General features: G+C 37.1%; 3 protein-coding genes across 14 annotated transcripts in view; 1 reads left to right on the forward strand and 2 right to left on the reverse strand.

Moving 5' to 3' along the window:
• LOC104605206 (protein FAR-RED IMPAIRED RESPONSE 1-like) overlaps nt 1-4,480 on the forward strand; it is a 35,672-nt gene extending 31,192 nt beyond the window's left edge. For 6 of the 9 annotated variants that reach the window (XR_002023135.2, XR_002023133.2, XR_002023132.2 and 3 more), the window contains one exon: nt 3,428-3,566. Coding sequence is in view for 3 of the 9 variants with exons in the window: in XM_010269870.3 (XP_010268172.1) it covers nt 3,428-3,637 (210 nt within the window). In the remaining 6 variants the exon portion in view is untranslated. Of the gene's footprint in view, nt 1-3,427; nt 3,645-4,012 lie in introns of those variants that run through there. The other 3 variants (XM_010269870.3, XM_088896352.1, XM_088896354.1) reach the window with 1 other exon arrangement.
• Nucleotides 4,481-10,814: 6,334 nt separating this feature from the next.
• Nucleotides 10,815-12,424, reverse strand: LOC104605205 (uncharacterized). 2 transcript variants are annotated; one of them, XM_010269865.3, is made up of 3 exons: nt 12,193-12,424; nt 11,517-12,114; nt 10,815-11,429 (listed from the first exon to the last, which is right to left on the reverse strand). In XM_010269865.3, the coding sequence occupies exons 1-2, from the start codon at nt 12,198-12,200 to the stop codon at nt 11,529-11,531; spliced, it is 594 nt and encodes a 197-aa protein (XP_010268167.1). In that variant the 5' UTR covers nt 12,201-12,424; the 3' UTR covers nt 10,815-11,429; nt 11,517-11,528. The 2 variants fall into 2 exon arrangements, with proteins under 2 accessions (XP_010268167.1, XP_088752473.1); XM_088896347.1 differs by having other exon boundaries at nt 10,815-11,422; nt 12,193-12,410.
• Nucleotides 12,425-13,108: 684 nt separating this feature from the next.
• LOC104605204 (protein FAR1-RELATED SEQUENCE 5-like) lies at nt 13,109-21,899 on the reverse strand. 3 transcript variants are annotated; one of them, XR_736554.2, is made up of 4 exons: nt 21,643-21,899; nt 20,485-21,149; nt 14,266-14,366; nt 13,109-14,043 (listed from the first exon to the last, which is right to left on the reverse strand). XR_736554.2 is itself a non-coding variant. In XM_010269864.3 (3 exons), the coding sequence occupies exons 2-3, from the start codon at nt 20,989-20,991 to the stop codon at nt 13,861-13,863; spliced, it is 690 nt and encodes a 229-aa protein (XP_010268166.1). In that variant the 5' UTR covers nt 20,992-21,137; nt 21,643-21,897; the 3' UTR covers nt 13,109-13,860. The 3 variants fall into 3 exon arrangements, 2 of the variants coding, with proteins under 2 accessions (XP_010268166.1, XP_010268165.1); XM_010269864.3 differs by lacking the exon at nt 14,266-14,366 and having other exon boundaries at nt 20,485-21,137; nt 21,643-21,897; XM_010269863.3 differs by lacking the exon at nt 14,266-14,366 and having other exon boundaries at nt 21,643-21,897.
• Between the last annotated feature and the right edge of the window lie 359 nt (nt 21,900-22,258).

The following is a 22,258-nucleotide window of genomic DNA, read 5'->3' on the forward strand; positions in this document are numbered from 1 at the left end:
CAGGCCCTTCCCACAGTTCCCTTATATCAGCCAGTTCTTCCCATAACTTCCTCCTCTGTCTATAGTCATTCAGTCCATATACATTGGTTAGCACCCATTTGGTCCATATACATTGATTAGCACCTCCTATACACCCAGGCCCTTCAAGGAAACTAAAAATTAGCCTATCAACTCTTCCTGACCTACAAGTACTTCATTCTTCCACATTGTGACAACACCCCCTGCAGACCCCCAAGAAGGCATGGCTGCCCAACTAATCCCCCTACCTCTCCATACACTCCTTGCCCACTTAATGTCAGAATCTGCCCTTTTGGTCTCCTGCAAAAGTACTACATCTGGGTCTATTTTCCTAATGGCCTCTTTTATCACTGCTCTCTTCCTAGCACTTTCCAATCCTCTGATATTCCAGCTTATGATCCTCATCTATCTATATTCTTTACCCTTTACCTTCCTACCCTCACTTGTTCCTTTTCCTCCTTTCCCCTTTGACCTCCATGCTTCTATCTCCTCCCACATCCTTCATCAACCTTTCAGCCTCACTCAATTTTCTCCTTTTAACCTTTGTTTCTTTCTTTTTTTTTCCAAAAACATTTTGAGGTCATTTGGATCCTTCAATTTTTTTTTGATAAATATTTGGATCTTTCAATTTACATCCAATTTCTGTACAAAAACCGCCAGAGTCCTCACTAGTCAAGTCTCTTTCATTTGACTTCCTATTTCTCTCTCCTTGTTCTGCTTTCCCACCTCTATCTCCTTCCTCAATTCCTTCTATTCTAACTCCCTCTGGTCCTTCCTTTTGAATGTTATTCACCACTGCTTCATTTAACAAACCCTCGAGGATTTCCAGAATTCTTTTCCTTCTTTTTGCTTCTCCTTCAATCCCCACTTCTCTCTCCTGACCCTCCCTGTCCCTTCTGTTTTCTCTTACCCCTTCCCTTCCTTCAAGAGCTGCATCTAGGTTGGGATCTGTATTTGGCACACAGGACAAAGAGCAAACATTAGTTTCACAAATCGAAAGGACACAGTTACCTGGGTTGTGTTGGGGTAGGATGGGATTGCCTTGGAAGCAGACCCAGTCAGGCTCTGACAAGGACTGTGGGGTTCATCTAACTCCAAGGCTCGATTCTGAATAGTTAGCCTTTCCGCCTCCTTTGTTAAACAGAGATCTCTTCTCTTACCCTCCTGTTTGTGCCTCACCATTGTGTCCCCATCTTGCTTCTGAGAAGTGTCGAGTGATTCCATGCAAAGATCCTGTTCAGCAAGGTGATTTGGAGATGGAGCTTCTGAGTGCAAGTCAGACTCCAAGTGAATATCATTTCGAAGCCCTCTGACAAAGCACCCAACTAAAGTCTTTTCTAGCCAGTCAAACACCTTAGTTGCTAGCTTATTGAACTCATTCTGGTTGTCATGTACAGAGGCAGTGCCCGTTTGCTTCAGCCTAGACAAATTGTTCATCATAGTCTTCATACCTTGTTGGCCCAAATCTGATGCAAGGGTGTCTATGAACTTTGTCCATGTCACCGAGTATGAAACCTGTGCTACCACTGAAACCACGATTGCATCTCCATCTAGATGAATTGCTACAATGGAGACTCTTTGATGGCCCGGAGTTTCTTGGTACTCAAAGTACCTCTCCGCCTTGAAGATCCATGGAATGGGATCTCCTCCCAAGTAATTTGGGAAATCCAATTCGGTAACTTTGCCATGAAAAGGTCCCTCCAAAACGGAATCCTCCAAAACTTGATACTTCTTGGTCACCCTTTGGTCAATTGGAATTAATCTTTGATTGCTCTGAACTGACAACCAATAGAGCTTCCTTGATCTCCTTCAGTTCAGCCACAACCTAGTGTAGGTTGACTTCAATCTTGTCAATCTGTCATTTAGTGTAGCCGCTCATGAGGTAGGCATCCTGCAGCTCTTATGCCAAATGTTGTGTGCTTGACCAATACACCAAATGCCTTAAGACTGATGAAATGCATCAAGCCGAGCACATTAACATTTAGGACGGTAACACATCCAATACAAGAGCTTCATGTGGAGTTACCGATTACACTGAAAACCACAAAGAGTCTATTGGAGTTGAAAATGTCAGAACCATTTATTGCCAAAGATATAGGAAGGAGGAACTTTGGAAGGGGCATATTAAGAAATGGTAGGACTGAAGTTATTAGTTTTTGAGGGTTTTGCTTTTGAGGAGCTTTAGTTTCTGGTTTTGTCTTTGGGTAGGTGGTTGGGGATCTGGATGGTTCCTTCTAGTTAAGGTTCATATTATTGGCAATATTTCGTGAAATTTCCCCAAACTATCCCCATTTTTTTAGGTGGTGATACGAAATATTCTGTGAACCTTTTTTTTTCAAAATATCTCCAATATTTTGTTGATATGCTGGCGATATTTTTGATTTCATTGATAGACTATACATTTAAGGTTTAAAATTTTAGAATATTATTAAACACTTTAAAATCATCATAATTTGTTGTTATGGGTAATTTTTTATTTGATAATTGACTTACTATTTTGATATAATTCACGTACTAAATCAGTATAATTTAAAGGAAAAAAAGAAAAATGCAAATAACTACAAAAGAGTATTTTAAATCTAATCAAAACAGAAGGTTAAAAAGACAAAAGTCAAAATGGCAACTAATTAGCATATTTAATGAAAAAAATATGGCTAAGTGACTGAAAGGGAGATAAAGAAAGTTACCTATTAAAGTCTTAATTTTCTTGTATTTTATTTATAGAATTCTTTGCTATGATATTTTGAGCCTTAAAATGTGCAATTGTATTTCTTCTAATGATATCTTTGAAGGTTTATTAACTAATTCTGTGTTTCTACATAATTTTCCTGACATTTTTAGATTTTCTAAATATCTTAGTGAAATATCTCTACATGGTGATATCCCCCCATTGACATCGAAATTCCCCATTGACATCGAAATTATGAACCATGTCTCTAGTCATTTTCCAGCATTGTAGATATTGTCTTTGTTTGGAGTCTTTGTGCTGATGTTGTATATTGGTGTCATTCTCCATAATGACTGCAAAATAATAGTTTTTCTTTTCTATCATGTGGTTGATTGTGGATCAAAGAAAAAATGCTTGCTCTTAACTTATTTTAGAACATCTACATGCTTACTGGTGTAGTAGGGTTGTGTACTTCGAGAGCAATCTCATAAGACCTATTCCTAGATTGCCTGCTACATTTTTTGTTCATTCAGCTGAGTTGATGGACTAGATCTTTTTCTTTTTTTGATGCCTTTTTTTTGTTGATCTCAACAACCTTTATTCTACCATATTTCAATATCTATCATATATTTCTCTCATTGACTTTTATGTGCTGAAAGCCTTTCAAATTGTAAGTGCTATTAGTCAATTTATTTTATTTTTTGCGACTATCATTTAGCTTTGTGCATATCTTGTTTGTAGGATGAGAAGGATAAGAAAATTCGGGAACTTTCCTCTGAGCTTCACCGTGCAAACCAACGATTGGCCGAGTGTCGGCAACAACTGGACATGGTGCTTCAGGATATTGAGCGGCACACAAACCATCTTACAAAAAGTGTTCAAGACATAGTTGAAAACGTGAGGATACTTGAATCTGAGGATCATGATTGTTCATATCATGGAGGTTTTTAGTACATAGGTGGGTAATTTTCTATTATTCCTTCATTGTTTTGGATCTAGTGAAATTCTCATTATGTTTCTTTAATTTCTCATTGCTGTGGTTGAGTTTATTGCCCTTTTATACTCTATGAAGTACCTATTTTGAAATAATAACTAACCTAGAAAAAAAAGAGAAGGAAACTTTATGGTTCCATCCATTCTGTTCATATTTTTCTAATTTACTGGCAATTTTTAACTCCCATCATGCTTCCCTCACAATCATTAATTATGTTTTTCCTTTTCTATGCAATACTAAATTAGACTCTTCCAGTCATGTTTCTTTTTTCTTCTTCCCACCCCCTTACATTTTTCTGTATTCATCTATACTGATAGATGTCTGACATTCAGGTGATATTAGGCTCTAGGTAGCCCCTGTTTAGTCAGGCTTAACCAGGGAGAGGGCTTTTACTACAGTTGTTGGCTTGCAATGAGTTAGAGAATGCGGAGCTACATCAACTCTCTTTTTGTTTACTTGGTCACATTTCAAGAATGACTCAAAGATGCGGCATTTTACCTTCCGCTGGTACGAGGAAAGAGTATACTAACGTTTTTTTTTTCTTTTCTTTTCTTTTTCTAATGTTAATGAGGGAATTGCTAAGAGGCTGTATTGATCCGGTACATTATGAATTTCTATACATGATCTAATTTGACATCACATTGATGGACATCTTTTGGTTTCAGTGGTCTAATTGGACCACATCTTGGATTTTTCATCACCCAAATGTTATAGTAATCATAAGCTTCTAAAGAATTACATGGTACTGTTGAATGAGATGTGATGCTATTGAATTTTAGACTAGATTCAGGTGCTGGTAATTTGTTATTAGATTTGATCATAAATAGATCGGGAATTGATTCAAATGGTAGCCGCTGCAAACCATTGGTTTAGTCAGAAGATTGTCATCGACTGGATCGGTGGATTCCCAAGCCTCAACTCTTATCAGGTATGTCCATTTTATAGGACGTAGTTATGGATGAGCTGTTTTTCCACAGATCCAAATAGAAATTTTTGGAATGGAGGTTTTTAAAATTTTACTGTATGCCTGATGTGTTGCTTCCTCAACATTTTTCTGTTTGGATCTTCTGAGAAAGGCACCTTGAACGTATCAGATGTGGGTTTAAAAATTAGAACAGTTAAATTTTTTCTCGAAGAGGAATAAAAGGAAAGTTAATTTTTTACTTCGGATCTACGTCTGGTGTGTTTGGACTTGAAAGGAATTTGCCACACATCGAACAATGCTTATATCATCCACCATCTCTTTGCTGAATATAAATGTGAGCTGAAGTGGGTTGGAATTTAGTTTTACTGAAGATTCTTGCCATCCTTTCCGCATCCGGATGTCCACCATCACTATTCACTACCACCACTTTTGGAGGTGGTAACTGAATTTCTTCGCAAATTATTGGTTTCTGTTAGAGGTTTAATATATATAGTTGATTTTCATCTGGAGGAAACATCAATCTCAGAACTACCCAATCAGATTGAAATAATGGTACAAATTCAAAGTATTGATATGAATACTGAAAAATCACACATCGAACGATTCAAGTAATTGATATTCTGTGTATTGTTTTTTTCGCAGTGAACACCCATCAGACTGCGATTGTTTCATATTTACTGTAATTGTTTAAATTTGACCAGTGCCCCCAATTCCTACTGTAGCTGTATTCTTCAGTTTAGAAACCGATGCGTATAGTACAATATGTTACGATACATTGTGATACTTTGAACCAAGATTGAAACTGAGATGAGTTGTGTATCACTTGTCCGTTTGTTAGATAGAAACAATTGTCGCATTTCTGGTCTAACTACTTCAGTCCTGAATGAAGTTCGTGTAAAGTCGCCAAAACCAAAGTATAACAAATGTCAATGGCCGAGCAGATTACCAGATGGCCCAGCTCCTGTCGGAAAATTGAAGAGCTAGGCGTCCTTTAAAATCCATGGCTATAACAAATGACAATTCGCCTGCGTCTGGAGCAAGCAACTAAATTCTTAGTCTTCAAAGTGTCTTTCTCAAATCTTTCCTTTACAGAATTTGATGCTTCATCTTGAAAATTGTCCAATATGGTGCCCGGTGGTGTTGAGGTGTCAGCATTGAAGATCTTGGAACGGTGCCATACTGATATCTGCCGCCTTTGATCAAGTTTGAGGGGCTTCTCTGTTCTCAAGGAGCTTTCTACTAATCCATTGTGCAAAATTTAAATCTCTCCCTTTGCCGCCTGTATGTCTAGCTGAAGTTACAAATTGTATTTCATTAAAAAGTTTTATCAGATACATTGAACCCAAGGTTCAAAGTATCGGAAGGGAAATTTTAAAAGACGTATTGAGATACGTCTTGGATACGCATGTGTATCAAAGAAAAACTAAGATATGCATAAATACGCTTGGAAATATTATAAATACTTTAATAAATCATAAAAAAAACATCAATAACACTAAATATAAGACCTCAATGAGGTGTATATACATTAAATTAATATATTTTAATGGTTTTATGAAAAATATATAGTAATTAATTATAATTTCATTAAAAATCTTATTCTTAATTACAATTTATGAATTATAATTCTTAAGTTTTAATGTTTTATGGGATGGAAAAAACCCAACTATCCTATCCAACCATAAAACATGCATTGGCACAACTTCTAAGTGAAATTATAATTAATAATTCTTTATTATTTAAATCATTATTATTTATTATTTATTTCCAAAAAATATCAAAAATAAATAAACATTAAATAATATATTCAAAAATAGTTATTAAAGAATAAATTTTAATTGCTTTGTGGGTATGATAGATCATTCATAGAATTATAATATATTCAATCATTGTGATCAAATGATAAAATATAATTATTTATTTATTTATTTATTAATTCTAAAAATAAAAAATAAAAAAATAATTATTAAAGAAGAAATTTCAATTGGTTAGTGGATATGATAGATCATCCATAGAATTATAATATATTCAATTGTTATGATCGAATGATAAAATGTAATTAATTATTATTTATTTTTTAATTCTAAAAATCTAAAAAATTAAAAAAGAAATTTCAATTCCTCTATGGATATTTAGTCTTATGGGTAGAGAAAAAAATACATTTTCAAATTTTGTGTTAATTTATAATTTCCCCAAATATCTTCACGAAATTTCCATAAATCTACTGATAACAAAAAAAAAATTGTGATTTTGAATGTAAGAAATGTAGTTCAACATAAATTTAAATATTCAAGGAAAAAGTCACAAGATATTATAAAAATTGAAAAAATATACCTATTTTTTGTCATATTTTTTCAAAAATTGAAAAATTTCCAAAAAAAAATTAATGATTCACACTTGTTTCTTGCAAATTTTTGCAAATCTACCACTCTATGGATGAAGTTTGGAGTTTTAGAGTCATTTGGAGGTGAAAGAAGGCTTATTTCAGGGAAAAGAAGCTTGCTTTCCCCCTTAACTTTTTTTTAGTTTCTAGCCGTATCTTTTTCGTTGATACGCTATCAATACGCCCCAGTACACCCCCGATACACCTCCAATACACCCCAATACGGTCCGGTACAGGTTCGATACGCATGAAAAAATGGTGAGACGCCTGATTTCCATGTGTATCCCTATCTGCTTTTCAAAGATACGATACGATACGCCCCTATCTGGCATATCATATCAAAATTTTAAACCTTGGTTAAGCCTAAGGAGTTATGCTAATGCAATTAGTAAGGTTAGTAAAATTAGTAGTTAAATAACAACATCAAGAAATTTGTATCTTGCGGATAGCACAATAATTACAAAAACTTGAAAAGTAAGCAAAAAGAAAACAGGAAGGCACAAATAAAAAAGAGGCACAAGATTTTTATAGATGTTCATAGAAACCCTTACCTGTGTCTTCTACCTTAAACACCCTTTGAGGATTTTCAGTAACAGGCCAATTGGATTTCGCTAGTGCTAGTAAAGCCTTACAACTAGTAGGACTTTCAAGTACCTGCAATACCTTGACAGGACTTATAGTTGTTTATCCAACTTAACATGGTAGAGCTTACCGATGCCTATGAAATCTTAAACGGTGTTCAGAATAAAACACCTACTAACACTCAAAAGATATTGTTAATGTAGCCTAGTGGCAAGATTTTTTTTTTTTAAAAAAGCATCTATAATAGGAAAATAAATCAATACACGATTAAACCTATTCAATTGCAAGAGTTACATTCAAGATGCTCAACTCAATGAAGAAACCCACAATAGATGGGTGGAATTGTACAAGATTTTCTCACATCTAAAACTATGGAAAACTTAAGAGATCTCTTCAGCAAAAAGACTCTTGCTAAGTTGCTCTCACAAAAATAACTTTACACTAAATACAATATTAGCTCAGATTGTTTTTTTCTTGCTTGTCTTTAATTAAGCTAAACACCTCTATTTATAGAGGATTTGAGAGCAAGTGACCATCTAATTGTTGGAGGGGTTTTTGCATACCTAATAAACATTCAAAATGTCTTCAACATGATAGAAGGCTTATCAAACATAGTAGTCATTTAAGACTTTCAATGGTCAAATTCATCAAAATATTCTACTACTAAAATCTAGTAGTCATCTACTAGATGGAGGATTATTTTTTTTTTCTCCTCAATTCAGTTAAATCCTTCTATTTAATCGACTAATATGTGTTCTAACTTGGCATGACAGAGTTAGTCGATTATACATTTTGGGGTAGTCAACTACATTATACAAGCTAGTATTTTCATGCTTTGACTATTATAGGTAGTCGACTATGCCTTTTGGGTGGTCGATTATGTCTTATAATTAGCAATTTTCAGCCCTAGTTGTTAAGCTTAGTCAATTATATGATTTTGGTTAATCAACTAATGGTAACCCAATGCTTAGAAACCTTGGAAATATTTGTCCAAAGGTTTGGGAATTCTTCTATGGCTTTCAATGATGATTTTCAAGTATATAAAGCATTTTTTAAGTCCAAAAAAAACCTAGAAGCCAAACTTATTCTAACCATTGGTCTTTAAGGTTTACTAAACCAAGTTAGGTCTTGCTGAGTATCATGAAGAGTACATCCATGCTATTGATTATATCAAGAATCTAGAAATATGACACTTTAGAGCATGGCTTAATGTAATCTTCGTCCTTGGTGAGTTGTCGTAGCATAAGATGACTTTGAGGAGATCCAAAGCCTTTTAACACTTTTGTAGCCTTTGTATGCTTCAATTTCATTTGAGCATCCTCATTTGAGAGATAATAGTTGGTTTAAAATTATAGATCTCAATCAACTAAAACAACAGCGCACTAAGCCCCCTTGTTATGGATTCTTGACTTCCTTTTGCTCCATCACTAGTGAAGAACTCCGGTAGCGATGGTCTAAATCCCTACCCACTTTCCCTATGCCTGTTGCCTAACACCTAGTTACAGCATGAGTTCTGAGGTCCTCCTATGCCTCTCATACAACCTTTCCTTGAGCCTTTGGTAGGGGCTTTCTGATTCCCATTTACTCTCACTAGCGGACAACTCGACGGTCTAAATCCTAACCTAGTTCCCCATGTCCTCATTTGTCGTTCAAACAACCTTTCTTGAGACTTTGGTAGGGGCTTTTTGATTCATTTTTGCTTCATCACCGATGGTATCAAGTTTTTTTGTTGAACTCTTTCCACTTAGAAAATCTCTCTGCTATGGAATAACATCCCTTCTATCTGCTTCGCAATTTTTTCTTCTTAAGGCTCAGTTTGGAAGGAGTATAAATGCAAATGTGTAGAGTGCAAAATCTTGTATTTTATATTATTTTGTATGTATTTGAACTGTACATATTTGTATTTGTACTCCTTCCAAACTAAGCCTAAATGATTCAAGAACGGGATGAAGAAGCAGGGTTAATACTAGTCTACAAGCAACCATAATCCAATGCAATCATTTGACATCCAAGAGAAGAAGAAAGTAATCTAAAGAGCCTGGATTTGGATTATGTGACTCTACTTTCTTAGTCATTGCATCAATCAAAAGTAGAATTGATAAAGCGATGGATAAAAGAAGAAGAATAGAAACCCTATATTCAGATTTCACGGAAAAGCTCAAAATTGAACCTCCTGAAGAGTCTATTAAACCCAAATTTAGATTCACCATCCAAATGATTAAAAATATACAACAAATTGTAAGAAGAAAACAATTTCTTAAAAAGAAGAAAAATAGAAACTACAAATAATACTCACTTTTGTGCAATCAAGGATAACATACAAGCTTTTCTTTTCTTCTTGGGTTCTTGTTGTTTACTAGAAGACTTCTCTGGTTCTTATAGTAACTATATTGTGTTTGAAAAATGTTTATTTTCTCTGGATTTTTTTTTTTTTTTTGAGAAAAGGTAAAGTATAATTGTAAGACTTCTATAAATATTATTTTTCTACTATAAGACTTATCCGGTTCTTGTGCAATAACTATATCCTCTTCAGCAAATGTTTATTTCCTGCATTTAAAGCTTTATCGAGATATTTAAAATAAAATAAACCCATGATAAATATCAATGGCATGAAGGCATGGAATCCAATATGTCGTGGTCATTGTTGTGTTGAGACATGTATTCACAAGTTCATGTGATTGTTAAACTTGTATGACAGTTATTAATTATTCATTAATATTTATATTATTAATAATTATTTAAAAGAAATTATCTAGAATTCATCATGATTTTTCAGCATTTCTCTTAAATTCACTATAACTTGTCAAAATGTCTAGGGAACCCCATGTCAGTAACTTGATGTTAAATATACTAATAATAGGTGTTATTAGATTATCATTTTACTCTTTATTATATTCGACCCATTTTTCAATATTTTAAAAATACTCGTCTTATTATTTAACCAAAAAACCCATTTTTCAATTCCTCAAACAGTACAATGAGAGCACGCCTCTCAATGAATAAAAATCTTATATATAAGATAGTTGGGCGCTTAAAGGCATTTTAGTCATAAAAATCATGCTTCTATTGTTTATTCAAAAATCAAAAGGTATTTGTATCTATTGTTTACTCAAAAATCAATCAAAGATACCATCTCACGTACATTAATGATTTTAGATTAAATTGGCAGTTTTCAAGAGTCAAGATATTACATTAACACCTTTTGAAATTCAAGAACTAAATTGAGACCAACCCCCAAGGTAGAAGATACTAATAGGCAATTTAACATTAATATACAGTAAAGACACTTTCAATTGCTCCTTCTTGGCCATAAGATTTATCCATACATCAAGTTATTCCAATTGAGGGCCTCGGGCCACTTACCAACAAGGAATGGGGTTTAAGCATCTTCTTCACCACAGCCACAAGCAAAATGCACGTTCTCTTTAGATTTACAAATTACAACTACTGAAAAGACCCTCATCTGATACTTGGCAAATAAATCCTCAGATTACAAAGAAAAATAGAAAACCCTTCGTGCAAGTAAAACATTCATCCTTCATTTGATTTACATGTCTCAAACTTTTCCATTCATAAGTCTTTCAAGTTTCAACAAAAACAGATAAACCCATCCTAGTCATTACCAAATGTTGACCCTAACCTCCAAACAATAGGCAAGTGACAAATTATGGGGGCAGAAATAGGGTTTAAGGATCTTGTTCACCCCAGACACAAGATTTTGCCAGCTGGCAAAATGCAGGTTCTTTAGGGTCATACAGCCAATGAAAAGAACCCTCATCTGATGCTTAGCAAATTCCTCCATATGACAAACAGAACCCTCGAGCCAAGCAAAGCGTTCATCACCCTCCTCTTCTGAGTTCTGAAAACAAATCAAACTTTAGAATGCAACACATAAGCAGAATAGAAGAAAAAATTACACTCTTGAGGAGTCTCTGAGAGAGTCTACCAAATTAGTATACTAATGTGTGAAAGCATATATAGCTGTGGAAATATAGACGATCAGACCCGTAGAGACCAATGTGACCAAAGCAGCCACTGAATCAACCGCATGCTTGCTGCCACAGGACAGCATCCCCAGCCTGATCTGAATCACATTAACTATAGACAACATCAAGAAAAGGCACCCCATCACCGAACCCACTGCAGATCCCAGCATCCCAAACCTCAGAACCTTGAGATTTATGTGTGCCTTGAAGACTTCATCAACGTCCTTACTGTTGAGAAGATTCAGTGCAAGCTTCAAACCCTGAGCCACCAAGCTTGAGAAGAGGAAGAAACTGAAAGAAACCACCTCGAAGACCAGGAGCTTCTTCTCTATGTCGAGTCCCGCATCGCATACGTTTGTGTTCTCTAGGCTGTGCTGGCCTGGTGTGGTAAAGGATAACCCAACGAAGACGGCTATGGTGAAGAGGGAGTTGACGTTCACGAGACCATCCAGTGCTGTGACATGAACGCTGGTCGATGATGATGACGACGACGACTGTGAAATTGAGCTGGTTCTTCTGGTTACTCGATCGTCATATTCTTTTGGGTATTCTAAGAATCTGAGATTGGGGAATGAAAAACCTCCATTTTAATAAGAGATAAGTAGATAGATGGAGAAAGAGACGATGGGAACTTACTCGGCCATGCTTAGATCTAGTCGTCCTTGAGCGCTTTTGGGCAAGAGAGAGCGAGAGACGGAGACCTACTCTTCTTCCATGAATTGATCTGCAGCATTATTTGGGCGATCTATATGATTTTCATCTAGGTCTTTTGCTTTTTTGTCAAGGGAGAGGAAGCAGCAGTAGAAAAGAATCTTTGCCTTTATCTAGTGGTTCGATAAACGACAGCGGACGGCTGAAGCTCTGAACTTTTTCAAAGGAGAATACGGACCGTCTTAACTCTTAATACGCGTATATGGATAATGGATGGCCCAAAGGAGAATACGGAGTGTTTATGATGGCCCAGCCCAATTCCAATTGTAAATCCCAATCTAGAGTTCGGACGCCCAGATCAAGATTTAGGTGGCACTTTCTTAGTTGAAACCTGGAACCGGGTGATTTGGGAAAAAATAGTTTCCTGATGGATTTATCTTTTGGTAAGTACAATAATCATATAAATAGCCAATAGGGATGTCAATGGGTTAGGTTAAATGGTAAAGCCGGCTTGATCCTATCCGGGTCAGTTTTATTCGGGTTAAACTGAATCAGTTCACAAGTCGGGCAAGTTCAGTGATCCTATTGTAGTCAGGGTGGGCTGGATGATGTATGGGTTGGGGTGCTTAAGGGATTTATTGGGTTCAAACAATTTGGGGTGGAGTGAGTGATCAACCCAACCCCAAGTCCCCAACATGTCAATTAACAATTAAGAAGCTGCCTTCTGCTTAATTGCTTGACTAGGCTGTAGTCTTTGGAGTAGGATCGTCTGTTTCTCTTATTGTGTGTGTACCCCTTAGGTGTCCTCCCACTCAAGGAAGGACACATGTCCATTTACAAAAGGGTTCCACTATGATACCATGTCTCTGGCATCATAGATTTTTCCCAAAGACCAGCTCTTGTCTACATTTCTGTTTATGGAGGCCATAAGAGAAATAATAAATGAATTGAATAATCAGTTAACAATCAGGAGACGCTAGAATGGGTGTCTGGTTTCAAGTGCAAAACCAGGCCTATACATCATTTGATACTTGAGTTTACTCTTCAAAAATCAAAAAATACAGAAACGAGATGGCAATATATCCCTGTCCCTGGTATGTGCCTAATGCCCCGTCAACGATTTGATGCCATCTTTCCTTTAGTTGCTACCAGAAAGCCATAAATTTTCTTTCACCATCCTCCACATAAAGCCAATTTAAGTTAATCCACGGGCTTCAAGAGACCACCCCAAATACAACCTCCTGTGATCCACAGCCAAGTCTCCAAGGACATGAAGCTCCAAAAAAATAAAAAACAAAAAGCCCTGAAATAGAAAATGACAGGCATCTACAACTATGATCCCTCCTATAACCTTGTAATGTTATTTTCCATCACTAAGGCCCCAAGTGCTCCCTTGAGCTCTCCTAAAAACTAAAAAGACCGCTAGCACAGTCGCTTTACAACCACATGAAGATACATGAAGAAATATTTCTTGGACGCAATAAAACACTGGTAAACTTGGACATCCTTATATATTTTGAAATATATACAGCCCAGATATGAGGGTTTTGATTTAAAATAAAAGGGATCCCCAGGAATTGATCCGTCCCAGCATAAAGCAATGCTGGGAAAATATTCACGGTAAGTTGACAAAAAATTGTATGCTGAGAGAGCTTAGCTTCCTTGATGTTCAACTTCCTTCATGTTGTTAACTATGTCTTCAATTTGCTTTGACAGGTGATGAGCATGGTCTTCCATATGTTTCAAAACCATTTGCAGCTGTTCTCGATATGTGGCAGATCGCCTCCTTTCACGTCTAAGTTCAGCTGAGAGCTCCTTGATTTTCCTTTTATCATCCTACAAAAATTTAAAAGCATAGACAATCATTAGATAGACCAGTTGAAGCAGTAGATTTTGGTTCAAAGAAATCCACTTGGTGGTACACTAATTAGTATGAAATGCCCATCAAAGAATATGAGCTTTGCACCTAGTAGAAGACCCAGTGGATTATGGATCACAACCCAATAGGGACAGAAAAACAACCCCTTTTAGGAATGCAGAGATGATTGCTAAAAATACCTTCCAAAACTCGTATCATCACCAATGCTCTCCCATCAATCAGTCTCCCATACATGCATTTTAAGGTATCACTGTTTAGCCTCAAATAAGTGTACGCATCTCTATCAATCAACCCAAAATGTTTCAGGTAGAAACCGCAATGTTACCAAACACAACCCAAAAAACGAAAAACTTAATATATATATATATATATATATATATATGTGTGTGTGTCTGTGTGTGTGTGTGTGTGTGAGAGAGAGAGAGAGAGAGAGATTTTCATATTCCAATTGGGAATGACAATGTTTTTTCTACCACATACAAGTAATTTGAACTTCCTCAAAATTGATTGTTCACTATTTGTCAAGTGAATCTCTGTTCCTGTAGGTTAATATATTTTAAAAACCTGATTTTTGCAAACCATTCAGTTTTTAGAACTGCAAGGGCCTTCTGGCGGCCAAGGCAAAAGATGCAAGGTGAGGTTCATGCATTTTCAAAATAAGGCACAAATTTCTGAAAAATTTGAAGGAAAAAGGATACATAAAAAATACAAACTTGAATTTTAGAAGAAATTGGATGTTATAAAAAGCCTATTGGATCAAACTAAAATACATATTTAAGCAAAAACATGTGGATCGTACCAAAGAGCTCCAAGCATTCAACAATTCAAACATGTGAAATTTCCTATCTGGTTATTTATATCAGAGTTCCATTTCTTTCTGCGAAGATGGTTGCATTACTTCCAGTAGCCAGCATGTTGCTCAATATCTTGCATTCCTAATCCATTGACCCTCAGTGTCCACAAAGGCCCCTTGAGGCAAAAAGTGTTAGACAGTTGTATGCCCTTAGCTCCAATCAGAATGATGTACATTATGAATTTATTGTAAATGAATAAAGTACATATTTGATTCATGTTCCTATGGTGTGTTTCTGTGTAATACCCTTAAACTGGACACTTATGAGACTCGTGTTAGTTTAGAATGTTCACAGCCGTTGGATAAGTCTGGGGAGATTTATCCTGCCAAGGTTGACACTGAGGTGCGGCCAAATGTTGGGGTGGCCTGTCTCAGCCGTCAAGGTGAGACCCAAGGCACATGCAGTGTAGGACTAATTGAATTTTTGAACCAGACCAGATTTTCAGTATTGCCCTGAACCTTGGAGATTGATGGGCAAAACTGGAAAGTTACACCTAACCCCTAGACTCGATTATGATACTGCACTAGGTGTCGGATTGGGCAGTATTTGATATGCTAATCAGTGAGATCCTTAGTGGGGATCAAAACCTGGGTATGTTGGGACAGTCTGAGAATTCATCTAAGTGGGTGATCATAGTGACAGGATCAGCCCCTTTGTCGGACAAAGGTAATGATCGGGGATGCACTCTCTCTGATGGAAACCAAGACTGCCGACACCCGATTTCAATCGTTGAAATTTTGTTTTGCAAAATATATTTATATACTGATATACATATATATATTACGGTTTCCAAACGTTTGCAAAAAGGTTTTAATTCCCGGAATCCATGTGAGTAGAGAGTGCAGCACTGTTCCTTGCAGCCGAGGGAGAGGTCCTCTCTTGTCGGGCAGTGTTTGATCATTATGGGCTAAGAGGTTAAGTGTAAGACCATTGAGGGTAATACCTGATGGGCACTTGCATCTGCCCACAGTCCCTGGGTGTTACAAGGTGGCTTGGCCCAGGGACCACTTAGGGTAAATGTTGGGCATGTAGAGCCCATGTGATGGGTTTCAGGAGGTGCACTGTCCATAACAGTGTATTTGGTCAGGCCTTGTAACAAAGGCTGGGCTGAACCCATGTGACTGATGTGTAGATCAATGTTTGGGTCCCACGCCATACAAAGAAGCCCAACTGGGCAGCAGTTTGGAAGGCTAAGTGAGCACATAACCTTAGGAAGCCCAACTGGGCAGCAATTTGGAAGGCTAAGTGAGCACATAACCTTATTAGGCCTAAAGCCCATTTCGAACTGGGCTGATTTGATCAGTTAAATGAGGGGCGAATTCTGATATTAGATTAGCAGAAACCTCCTAATGGGATTAGGAGAGGGCTGATCTAATCTACAGATAAGATAAGGGTTTACCCTTATCATTTAAAGGGAATTCTGATCCAAATATGATTTGGATCAACAACTCCTAATGGGATTAGGAGCTGATCCCTTTAAGCTTATAAAAGGAGGAGGGGGCAACAGCCTTTAGAGATATCCATATTCACATTCTCTTCAGAGCTGAAATCATAGAAGAAAGAATTCAGCACCTCTGTGAAAATTCTTTCTTGCCACCACCATATCTGCCAGTTCGATCTCCTATTCTCAGTGGGAGTGATCAATATTGGATCTTGATATCAGTCCTTTGTGAAATGGCTGATTGGAAGTAGTGCTCACGTGTCGTCCAGCTAATTCTTGCGAAGGATCTGGTTCTTTTGAAGAACGCTGCTGATTCTGCTCCATCCTACACTGCGCCATCTTCAGTGGGAGCAGTTTTTGGTTCCTTGGGTGTGAACACCTCCATTGGAAGATACTATTTCTCTGTATCAGGTATATCCCTTTCCTACTGCTTTTGTTCAGATCAAGTTTGGTTCATGGTTCAAGATTGATCATTGAAAAATATGATTTTTCTAAAATAGGGAATATGATTCCCAGTAGGATGGAGAGAAATTTTTTGAAATTCGCCCATTCTATTCCGCAAGATTTGAGCGTCCATACGATGGATATCTCATCCCTTCAAAAAGCCCAAACAAGTCCACATAGAGGTTTAGGGCAACACCCATGTCCTTAATTTTTGGCTTGTACATAAAAAGAGTTAGGAGCCATCACTTGGTGTATTGGTAAAATCTTGGGTTGGCAAGTATGAGAATGCAGATTTGAGTCTGAGAGCAGCTACACTGGGTAATGGCCTTATATATTTATACAATATAAACATGTTATTGTGATTTTACTTTTTTGGGCATATATTGTGATTTTACTTGAGCACATAAAAATCTACAAAAAAAGCACATCCAAAAAAGCATGTGCCTAGGCTAAGGTGCAAGGCACGCTAGGTGTGTCCCCCTTAAGGTGCACACCGATGCGCCTAGACATGCCTGAGGCACACCTTTTAAAACACCGAGACCACACATTTTTTTTTTTGATCAATAACATCATCTTCATTAAATTAAGAGAAGAGAGGGAATAAGTATACAAAGGGGGAGATAAAATAACTTAGCTCCCCAAAAACAGAAAACATAGGGAATGCAAAGAAAAATATTAAAAGCTAGCCCAAAAAACAGCCTCCCTATTCACTCCTTGCTTGGCCAATGCATCCGCAAATGAGTTGGCACTCCTCTTCACCCAGCTGTACTGAATCTCAATGTCCCTACCCAGCCATAAGAACTGTTTTTTTTTTCATTGTTAAAGTTCCACAAACCACTATCCTTTGTCTTCAACCAACTAACCACCACCTTCGAATCACCTTCCAGAATCAAGCGGCTAATATTTAATTCATTTGCTCTTCGAATACCTTCAAGCGCTGCAAGGATCTCAGCCCCAAGAGAGTCACCGTCTCCAATAGGGCCAGAGAATAAAGCAGTAACAACCCCTTCCTCATTCCTGAAGACTCCTCCAATCCTAGAGGGCCCTGGATTCCTTACGATACTGCCATCAAAATTCAGCTTTATAAAGCCCGAGGGGGGAGGGGACCAGAACGGACAAAGAGTCCTCTTGCATCTAGCAGTGGAAGCAATCTCTTTCCAGTTTCTTAGCAAGTCATCCATAGGAAAATCTGAAAACAACTCCAAAGATTTTAGCCAGTGGACAGCTCTTAAAAGGATTTGATCTAACAAATCTTCCAATGTTCTTTCCTTGTCAGAAAAAATGCGTGAGTTTCTTTCTTCCCACAAAGACTAGCATACCGCTGCCCTAATACACCTCCACATAGTCTTCCCTCGCTTCTTAGTCCAACTGAAAAAAGAAAGAGAAAACAAACATTGGACAGTCTCCGGAGGATACCAAGAACACCCAAAACGGGAGAAAACCCACTCCCAAACAGTTTTAGCAACCTTACAAGAGACCATGAGGTGGTAGCCAGAATCCCCATCAGCTTTACAAAGAGCACATCTATTAGGAAGTAGACAATAGTTGGATCTCTTTCTTTGAAGTATGAAAGTACGAAAAGTACTAGAACACGTTTGTTTGTGGTGTTTTTTTTTTACTTTTAGAAAACATAGTAAAAGTACAAAAAACACAAAAAGCACAAAGTCAGCTTTTGATACTTCGTGTTTTTTGGCCCTCTAACATACTCTATACTTTCTAAACCGTGTACATCAACCACATGTGCGATACTTATACACCCCACCACGTGGTAGCATATATAAATGCCATATGGAAGCATAGGCACATTAATGTATACAGTGACATGTGGCATGCAGAAACTTTTGGGTCATTTTCCTACTTCAAATTGGAGTCTATTGACATAGAGTTCTTATGTTCAGCCTATAAATACTCGTTGTAATTGCAACTTAGAAGAGTTTATTTGAATACATAAAATTTGCTTTAGTGAATTCTGGTTGTTTGCAGGAACTTTTCTCTCATTTTTCTTCTCTCTCACATGTTTCTTCTTTTATGTGATTTATCTTTTTGTTTACCCTAACAGCAAGAATTCTCTCTTTTTCTTTCTAATTTCTTACTTATTTTTTGGTGGACAGCAAGCCATCTACTTGCCTTTCTACCCCATTCTTCATCCTTAATCATCCAAAGCATTTCCAACCCACAAAGCCCACAATCAGGGAGGAAACTGTTCCTTGATGTCTCTAGAGGGATGCATCCTTTTTCCTTCTCAACTTGTAGATGTTGACCTCTAAGGAGTGTAGAGCTATCACCTTTGATAATATAAGGATGAAACTTCAACAGATTATTCAATCTTCCCCAGTTTCCTATAATTAGAGGACAATCCCTTCGTCTATATGGGTAAGTGAGACTTCAGATTCATACCAGTTTTATGGAATGCACAAGAAAAGAATCCAGGTGTGTTGGTAGTCATCCATGGTCATACACTAAAAGAATTCTGTGTATACAGTAGTAAGTTTACCATCCCAATATGTGGCCAGGCAGAAGCCCCCCCCCCCCCCCGATAATTGAAAGATAATTTAATTAACCAAAGAAAAGCAAGAAAAAAATTACAAACTTCCCAAAATAGCTCTTCCCTAGATACCCCTTGTTTGGCAAGATAGTCAGCAAAAGCATCTGCCAACCAACCCACCCATTGGACGACTCTAATTGTCGTGTCTTGTTAACCATTTGACTTTTTTATGAGATCCCTATAGCTCCGAATAACTGAATTTGGATTCAGCAACCAACCGCCAATCACCTTAGAGTCCCCTTCAATCAATAATTTCTCCACCCCAAGTTGGTTGGCAATCTGAATTCCTTGTACTGCAGCCAGCAACTCAGTCCTTGTAGAATCACCTACTCCCATCGGGCCTGAAAACAGTGATAAGATATTGCTCTCCTCAGTTCTCAAGACCCTTCCAATGCCTGACAATCCCGGATTGCCTTGACTGCTTCCATGTCAACTTTTGTAGATGGGGGATGGGGTTGTACTCACATGTTAACTTGTTACTTTTTCTTAATTCAACAGCCACCTTATCTATTACCAAAATCATAGCTAAGTGCCAACATAGCCCCTCAATGACCTTTCTTCTATATAATAAATTTTCCACAAGCATCTTACTGATAACCTGCATCCCTCTAATACAGGCTATTTAGCTTGCAATACTATATCATTTAGGTCACTTCTGATAGAGCTTATTGTGCCACTGCATTCTTAAATGCCATTTTGAAACAGAGGAACAGACACCAACATTATAGAAAGAGAGAACTTCCTATTAATGTTGCATTCCCGTTTCTGTTTATTACAATAAATGAACACAGTTTCACAACATTGTAGAGCGGTTTTCTATATCCACTCCGAAATTGGAGGACCTGGAGGCCGCGATTCAGGCGTTACGGTCCGAAAATTGAGGGGAGGGTAGGTCGTACGAGGGGTCAATCCTTCTTTTTCCGGGAACCTGTATCATATTCTTTTCCATAAAGAATCTATGTTGATCAACCTATACATCTCTTTCAACAAAGAAATACTTTTTAGATGCATGTTGGCCAACGGTTCTTTATCTTCATAGTGTAAAGAGAAATAAGAAACCAAACATGCAAACTACACAAAAAAGTGGAAAAAACACAGGAAGATGGCAGCTTACACTTTCTGCATTATTATCTCTGGCACCAAGGTTGCCCATTCCACGAGCTTCTTCCAGAAGCAACCTCTGGATCTGGCTAGCATCTACTCCAGCACCTTTTAGAGTTTCAACATATTCTTTAAGATTCCTAAATATATTCTTATGGGACCGAAGGATATGCACTTTCATCGGAGTCAGTTCATGATTATGTTCCCGTTGAAACTGTTTCACCACCCACATACCAGATGGTTGTCTCTTCACCCATAGCTGTGCCTTACAACCAACCCTTGTGATTGCCATCCGGCGTTTTATATTCCCTTTCTCATTTACATCAGAGGATTCAGGTCTAAATCCCTCTTTCGAACACACAAATATGCGAGACGTAACAGCTTGTTGCCGTGCTGATCGATAAATAGCACCCTTTCGGATACTAAACCCCATATATCTGGCATATGCGTTATAGAATTCCCTGGCTGCCTGTTCAGATTTAAACTCCTTTCCAACATATGGCTCTAGATTTACGTCCATGTTAGATGATGTGAACTCCTTCCCACATGAATCTTCTGTCACTGAGGTATCCTCAGCCAGGTCCTTTTCAATGTCCAAACCCGGAAAATTATCAAAAAGACCATCTTCTCTACCACCACAAGACGGAGATGATTCTTGATTTGGGCCTGCAGACATTTCTGCATATCAATGGAGCACAAATAGTATAAATTGATGAGCATTTAAACTGATAAACAAGATTAAGTTTTATAGACATCACCATAATCAATCTTCTCCCAATTGACAGCAGGACAAATCGAAATTCAAGAAAACACCCTAAAATTTTAGAGTATTAAATTTTCCGAAATTCATAATTCAAGTAAAACCCCTACAAACAAAAATTAAAGTTTAAAGTGAAATCCCTAAAAACGGAGGGTATTAAAAATTTCAAAATCAGTTCTAGGCTCCAAAATCTTGTTACTTTGAAACAATACCTTCACTGTATATAACATTTCCACTATTATTTGTCAGATTCACATAAATTCTGAGTTACACATTCCTAAATTACTCAAACAACAAAACAAGGTGATGAAGAGGGAAGCATCTAAAAACTTCGAAGGGGGGAGCTTTTCCTTTACCGTCTGTGCACATGTAGAAGCTATACAAGAGGAGAATGTTGTAGAGAGAACTTACTGAAGTATGATTGGATTAAATTAAGATCTTTCTTCTTTCTAATTGTTTCATTCTTCTTCTTCGATCGGGAAATAGTTGCCTATTCCACTGACATATCGATCCGAACGAAAAACTTTGGGGTTCGCGCCGACAAATACAGACTTTTGTTCGTTCGTTTCAACCTGGCCTCGACTCGAGAGTGTTGAAGAGATTCCAGTAGGGTGAGCAAATGGGTCGATTTTACTCGGAACTAACCTCGAACCGATATTACCCTACCTGTTATAGACTGTTATAGACTGTGTAAAGCCGGGCATGGGGATTGTTTTGGCGGGTCGGAGACGGGGACGGGGATTAATAATCCCCGATGGATTGAGGTCCCCCGACCCGATTATGTATATATTATATATATACATCAAAATTGTGTATTATAATATATATATATATTATTATATATGTATATATTATGTATATATATTATAATATATATATATATGTATATATTATGTATATATATATATATATATTATATCAAAACATATTTAAAAAATTATTTATAATTTAAAATTTTTATTTATTTTAAGTATTTTTTCAAATAAATACTGTTATTTAAAAAACTTTTGGGGATTCGGGTCCCCGT

Source organism: Nelumbo nucifera, chromosome 1 (genome assembly GCF_055504915.1).
Source record: "Nelumbo nucifera cultivar China Antique chromosome 1, China Antique-T2T, whole genome shotgun sequence".
In the NCBI taxonomy this organism is placed as follows: Eukaryota; Viridiplantae; Streptophyta; class Magnoliopsida; order Proteales; family Nelumbonaceae; genus Nelumbo; species Nelumbo nucifera.